At 36.2% G+C, this 7,108-nt stretch overlaps 2 protein-coding genes across 2 annotated transcripts; one reads left to right on the forward strand and one right to left on the reverse strand.

Moving 5' to 3' along the window:
* Positions 1-714: 714 nt before the first annotated feature.
* LOC129247625 (mitochondrial inner membrane protease ATP23 homolog) lies at positions 715-1,881 on the reverse strand. The gene is made up of 2 exons (XM_054886821.1): positions 1,173-1,881; positions 715-1,103 (listed from the first exon to the last, which is right to left on the reverse strand). Exons 1-2 carry the CDS (start codon positions 1,791-1,793, stop codon positions 906-908), a joined length of 819 nt encoding a protein of 272 aa, XP_054742796.1. The 5' UTR covers positions 1,794-1,881; the 3' UTR covers positions 715-905.
* A 2,200-nt stretch (positions 1,882-4,081) lies between these two features.
* LOC129248447 (cell division cycle protein 20 homolog) lies at positions 4,082-6,565 on the forward strand. The gene is made up of 2 exons (XM_054887997.1): positions 4,082-4,560; positions 4,621-6,565. Exons 1-2 carry the CDS (start codon positions 4,222-4,224, stop codon positions 5,869-5,871), a joined length of 1,590 nt encoding a protein of 529 aa, XP_054743972.1. The 5' UTR covers positions 4,082-4,221; the 3' UTR covers positions 5,872-6,565.
* Positions 6,566-7,108: the final 543 nt, after the last annotated feature.

Consider the following 7,108-nt stretch of genomic DNA (forward strand, 5'->3'; position numbering starts at 1 on the left):
AGCCCGTAATAAAATCGAAAATAACTTGTAAAATATCAAAAAACATTTCCAATGATTGCTCTTGTGTAATTTTACGGCTAATAATGCACATTTGTTTTCTATGCGTTATTGTCTATTGACCCTCGATTTCAAACGCAAACTAAAGTGAAGCGTTTCAACTTATTCAATTTATAAGCCAGCATTTATAATTTTGTTTTAATTAAATTTTTTATTGTTGCAACAGCTTACAGATCCCTGAATAGAGCTGTGAAGCCATCAGTCGGTGTAGTCGTCATTCTCAGCTAGCGATAGGCCCAGAAAACAGGCTATTTCTACAGGGTAGGACCAAAGAATGTGAAGAAAAGTTTAATATCAGCGGGATACCTTCGCATATCGAACAGGCATTTGTTGAATATGTCAAAGTCAATTTTGAATAAATGTATTGAAATATGAGTAATTGCTTTTGATATTGTATTGGTGCGATTAGTGAAATGTTAGTTGAAATTTAGTACGAAATGTATGCTTGTTTTCATGTTGCAACTTGACAGAAGCACTCACTTGTAAAACGTAAAATAATGCTCAGAGTTCCCAATTCTACATTATCTGTTTCAAATTCAAACAAGTATGGAGCAAATCAATTGTATTCGTAATTAATTTGCACAATATTTTCTTGATTTAAGCCGATTTCCACTACTTAACTTGCATATATGTATAATTGAGGCATTCCAATAGAGATACTTTAAAAATATTTGACGCTAGCTTTTATTGAAAACAACTTACGTCATTTGTCACTAATAACAGCAAAATTAACAAAATTACTTTTTACAGCTAATATTAATGAATTATAATTTTTATCATAAAAAATTAAATTTCAGCAATTGTATAGTCATAAAAGAACTACGCACAAAACAGCAAATACATTCCTGCTAAACATCATAACCATACATTGGTCCTTCCATGTAAGCTTTATGCTGGTCGGGTGAATTGCGTCGTATGCGTCGCCCTATCGGCTCCAAGTCGGCGTAGCATTTTGGGAACACGCGCTCCACTGCTTCTTTCGCTTCAAGTTTACTTACATTCCGCACTGCCAAAACCGATTGCATCGCCTTCGTTTTTACACAGTTCTGATTTAAAAAATGCATATGTATTAAATTACTTCAAAAACGTCCAAAATATTTATATTATTGACCAACCTGATGAGCTTGTTTTATATCAAATATCGAAGCATCACCTTGCATCATTGCGCTTAAAAATGAACAATGTGCCAAATTTGCTGCTCTAATTTCAGTACAGGCTAAATGGTCGATGTTCCGGAAATCCAATTCGTTGTTACAGTAATCGAACATGTGTATCATTTCATGTGTAAGCACACCCTGGACCATGCCTTCGTTCCGTGCCATGTTCTGGCATACAACAATTTGATTCAACACTGGATCATAGCCGCCAGTTACGGTGGTATCACACACTTCGCAGGATATATGACGACGCAGGTCGATTGGACAACCAGAACTACGCAAAGCGCCCATCATTAGTTTCACCAATGGACTATTTTTCACACACCAGTACACGTTACGCTCACATTTTACATTGTCGATATTTTCGCGTCCTTCCATACCTAGCAAAATCTTCGACCATTTGGGCTTATATGTTTCTCCTCTTCTTTCGGGATACAAATCATAACCCCATTCTTTAAATCTTGACTTGAGTGTATCGCCATTATCACTTGCTGGCGGCCCTGTATTGGGTGGAGCCTCTGTGATCTCTACAGGGGAATCCACTGGTGTCTTCGCTTCAGCTTTGGTAAAAAGACCCATTTAAAACAATGCCGGTAATAACTTCTGGATACCTTTTAGAAGTTAAATAACAATATAACGAGAACAGTGTACGCCAGACAGCTGATCAACAGAGATGCCAAGCTCAAATAAATTAATAGGGCTATCAAAATGAGACCGTTGCGTTCATTGCGGCAACGCATTTGACTGACGTTACCTGAAATCGCATGATTCAATTATAGAATTAATAATAAATTAATAATTGAATCATGCTGAAAACGTATTGTCGAGCTACAATGGATGTATTGCCGCATATAAACAAAAAAAAAAACAGATGTTCTTGTCGTGAACTCAAATATTATATAGTTGTGTACAAAACGATTTTTTCTGATTGTGAAATATATTATAAAATAAATGCTTATTGAAGCAAAAGAGGTTTCAGTAGAATTTATGGTAATCGGAGACCCTGGGTGCGACCATAACTTCGAGATCGGTACGCACATTCATTTTCAGGACAACTTGGTTAAGCCTACACTTTTCTCTACTCTTTCAAAAACTTTTATCGAAAAGGTTAGGGCGCATTTGAATTGACTTAACTAATTTAAATTCCAACAATTTTCTGCATTTAATTTGGTATGATAAAACAACATCATCGATAAAAATTAGTTGAAAATTATGGAGTAGAAAGTTGCCAGTTTATGTGCACTCCGGCGTAGTGTACAGCACAAATGTGAAGCCTATGATTCAAATACACATAATATATTTTGCTGTCACTCAAATTCGTTGCCGCAACGATCCCATTGTGACGGGCGTATCACGCTAGTAAACGTTGAGGACGTTTAATAAGTTTCGTTCCTTTCGGTAAAAGATAAAAAAGGTTTAGCAATTATGTAATTATATGTAGTAACTAAAAGGTATAATGATTATTCGATTAAGCGCGGCGACATCCTAGTAGTGAACAGAAAAATATTTTCTTCCTGCCGTCACGGATATGTAAAACGTGAAAGTTTTTTCATCTTCGAACTGTATTAAGTACTGAATACAATACTTTTCTCGTTTATCCTCAGTAATTTTGCCTGACAACATAAATCAATGAGAAAAATAGATTTAATTTTGAATTGAATGATTGCTAACTTATAGTGTTTTCTACTCTCAAGAGCCCCTATAATGAGCCCAATATGGCAACATTTCGGAAATTATGTCATACGCCATGCGAAATGCTTCATATCTCATATGAGAAAAAGAAAAAAAAAAAAATAAACTCACGAAGCTATGTAATTTATAAAATAAAACTGAACTAATTATTCACATTGTTTGCAATAAATTAAGTTTTCGCACAATCATTTTAACCCGGCGTTTGTGGATACTAGGTGATAAATACCACAGAGGTAATAGAACCACTTCTAACCTTTTTTCTACAAAATATCGTGGCCTGCCGCTTCAAGTACCTTTCTGTATTGAAACAAAAGACGCACTCCCTGCGTAAAATAAATATTTAATTAATTATACACCTATGTATATATTATATTATATGGTAATTTTTAACCGGTTGCGACTGTTTGTGCTAGAATTTGCCTACCCACAAAACCCGGGTTAACGAACTTGTATACTTAATTAATAATTAAAATCAGCTGGATTACACTCACCTTCATAGTTCAACAGGCGACTGACAGCATCGGTCAAAATTTAAATTACATATGTATATACAACATATATTTTAAACAAATATCTCCAAAGTGTTTAGACCATAACTTTTTGTACAGGATAAGAAATAGTGCACTTTTGCACGGTTAGAATGCAAAGTTTTGAGAAAAGAAGGTTAAGGAGAAGTGTCAAAATTACATATAAATGCAAGAATTATAAAATTTATACAAAAAATGTGAAACTTTTTGTAATGTATTAAAATAGACAATATTTTATTATAAAAAAGTATTAGTAAATAAATATACCGCGAATATACATATGTAGCCACAAGTAATCAGAATTGTCCTAATATATGTTAGCTCTTCGTTTTTCAGGTAAAAAAAGGTGGCGGAACATTGTGCGCGTTCTTCTATTTTATCCTTCTTTTAATAAATTTAACATTAGTACGACAATATTCATCGCTTCAGTATAAACATAATATTTGTGTTGTGTGGTTCGTGATTCGCGCACCGGATCAACTTCCATCTATATTTAACCCTACAAGTTCAATAAATAATACGATCACATTATGCAATCTTAGTGTCCTGTTATATATTAAACGTGTAGGGTGCGCCCTAAATAAGTGGTCCTGTTTCAAATTTTGTAATCAACCCTGATTTTGAATTTGAGTTGGCAGCACCGATAGGCTTTCATATTTCAATTCTCGCGCAAAATTCAATTTCTGTTTCCAACCGCTATTTGTGAGATACCTAATAAAGTGTGCAAGAAAGACAAAGTTTGAACAAACTAGTGAATTTGTATTCCGAAATTATAGTTTAGTAATATTATGTCACAGTTTAACTATTTAAACGAAATTGACAGCGCTTTAACGCTGGATGGAGAAATTACACGTGGGCCCCCTCCGCGGTGGCAGAAAAAATTGGAAGCTTCTGCTTTGGCGAATAGCCTTAATGGAAGTCTAAGTGCGTCCCGTTCGGTGTTGTCCATGTCATATAACACTAGCTTTTCTGGTGTAGTACCAGCAGCAAAAACTCCACGAAAGGTTGGCGGCGATGCGAAGTGCAAGAAAACACCCACACCTAACAAAGGTGCACGGACGCCGAGCGGTGGCGATCGCTTCATCCCAAACCGTGGAACCAGTAATTTCGAGCTGGGCCATTATTTGGTGATTATAATTGTAACTAAAAAATAGGAATCGATTATAAATTTTTATTTTTAACTATAGATTAAACAAGAACCGGAGAAATCTGAAAATGATGATAACAATAGTAACGATATCAACAAAAAAACGCCTTCAAAGAATGAGCGACAGAAACTTATCGCGGAATCCTTGCAAGTGGGTGATCCTAAAACCACACGCATTTTATGCTACCAAAATAAAGCACCTGCTGCACCAGAATCGCATCAAAATCCATTGAAAGTGGTTTACTCAATTAACACACCTTTATCGACTAAGAGTGGCTCTCGTTATATAGCCAACACTTCTGATCGTATACTTGATGCGCCCGACATAATAAATGATTATTACCTAAATTTAATGGATTGGAGCGCTGATAACATTGTTACAGTAGCCTTGGGTAATGCAGTTTATTTATGGAATGCAGCAACAGGCAATATTGAACAATTGGTTGTGTATGAGGAAGGTGATCACGCCTGTGCTCTCTCCTGGGTTCAGGAGGGTCAAATTTTAGCAATAGGAAATACTACTGGTGCTGTAGAATTGTGGGATTGTTCGAAGATCAAACGTCTGCGAGTGATGGACGGACATTCAGCACGTGTTGGAACGTTAGCTTGGAATTCATTTTTGGTTTCATCGGGCAGTCGTGATAGGTCTGTCATACATCATGATGTACGGGCACGCGAACACAAAGTCGCCACACTAACTGGCCACACACAGGAAGTTTGTGGACTTAAATGGTCGACAGACTTCAAACACCTTGCAAGTGGTGGCAATGATAACTTGGTTAATATATGGGGGGCTGTAAGCGGAGGTACTGGCAGTGGCACAGAACCTTTGCACGTGCTTAATGAGCATCAAGCAGCGGTACGTGCCTTAGCTTGGTGTCCTTGGCAGCCGAATCTATTGGCTAGCGGTGGTGGAACAGCCGATCGCTGTATTAAATTTTGGAATGTAAACAACGGTTCCCTCGTTAAATCCGTTGATACAAAATCTCAAGTCTGTGCACTTTTATGGTCACGGAACTATAAAGAGTTGATCTCTGCCCATGGGTTTGCAAACAATCAGCTAACGATTTGGAAGTATCCCTCCATGGTGAAACAGGCTGAACTGACTGGGCATACATCACGTGTGCTACAAATGGCGATGTCACCGGATGGAAGTACGGTGATAAGTGCCGGTGCAGATGAAACTCTACGACTATGGAATTGTTTTGCACCTGATCCGTATACTGCGAAAAAGGCAAGTGCGGGGGCAAGCAAGGCTAAACAGAGCGTTTTCCGTCAGAGCATACGATAATTGCAGCAAGGGAAAACAATATAGACTAATAAGAGGGTTAATACCGTCTAATAACAACGAACAACAATATTCCAAATTTTCAGCAGAATCTAAAGTAATGAATTTTATTTATTAGCTGAAAGTTATCATATGAAATATGCAATGTGAAATGAATAATTGCATGCGTCCCAGGGAAAGCGGTAATATGATATGAATAGTTTTAGTTCATAATGTATGGTAATGAGGAATGTATATGTTCAGATTAATCATCAGTCACATCATATCGCGTGTCTTGCCATACTTCAAACTTTTTGTATTAAAAAAAAAAATCAATTCTCTGACGATATTCTTCACCACGTATCGGTCACACGTAGAAGAAGTTAATGTATCTCGTTTTTCATTGGAACATATTTGTAGTAGTATAATTATCGATATTGAAATGTATGTGTGTTGGCACATTTCATATTATAGCTGTTTATATTGTAATGTATAATAACTCATTGTCATTTTGTATTTTTAAGCATCTTTTCATGTATTTGCATTTATTTTTAAATTTCGTTTGTATTTACTAATTTTTTAGATGCAAGGCTTATGTGCACTTGTCATGTAAGGCGAATTAGGTACAGGCCTTAGCACTTTAATTTCTATAATATGTATTTTTTATATGTAATGCTTCAATGTAGATTTTTTCTAATAAAGGCAAAGTTTATACTTACATTTTATTTATTTTTACACCAGAGTCACATCCGTGTAAAACAAGCTGGACTTATTGTGTGAATGAAAAGTGATAATGATCAAATTTTACCAATGGAAAAACAGATGGAGAATACGAAGAGCTTGTGCAGTCCCTGGGTAATACTCTATGCTATCCTACATAGCCTTGCAATCAAACAGTAACCGTCTGCAACGAAATAAGACAGACGTGTATGGAACGTAATTGTTATTGTTACATGTAAACAACAATAGTCTGAGAGAAATGCTTACGAATTGCTTCTCGTACCTTTAAGAATGAAAAGTATTTTAAACCGACATCGAAGAGAATATATATATCCGGTCAAAGGCTGTCCCTCCAGCAGCATTCCTCAAACACTTTTGCAAACAACAGAATTTTTACCACGCCGAGGGAACAAGGTAAATAATACAATCGTCCGTAACAACATACCTATATTTATTGGTTGTTGTTGTTGTAGCAGCATAAACATTCCCCATACATCCGCGGGGAATGTTGTTCGAGTGACAGTCCTTGGCCGAATATAAA

The sequence above is a fragment of the Anastrepha obliqua genome, chromosome 5 (genome assembly GCF_027943255.1).
Source record: "Anastrepha obliqua isolate idAnaObli1 chromosome 5, idAnaObli1_1.0, whole genome shotgun sequence".
In the NCBI taxonomy this organism is placed as follows: domain Eukaryota; kingdom Metazoa; phylum Arthropoda; class Insecta; order Diptera; family Tephritidae; genus Anastrepha; species Anastrepha obliqua.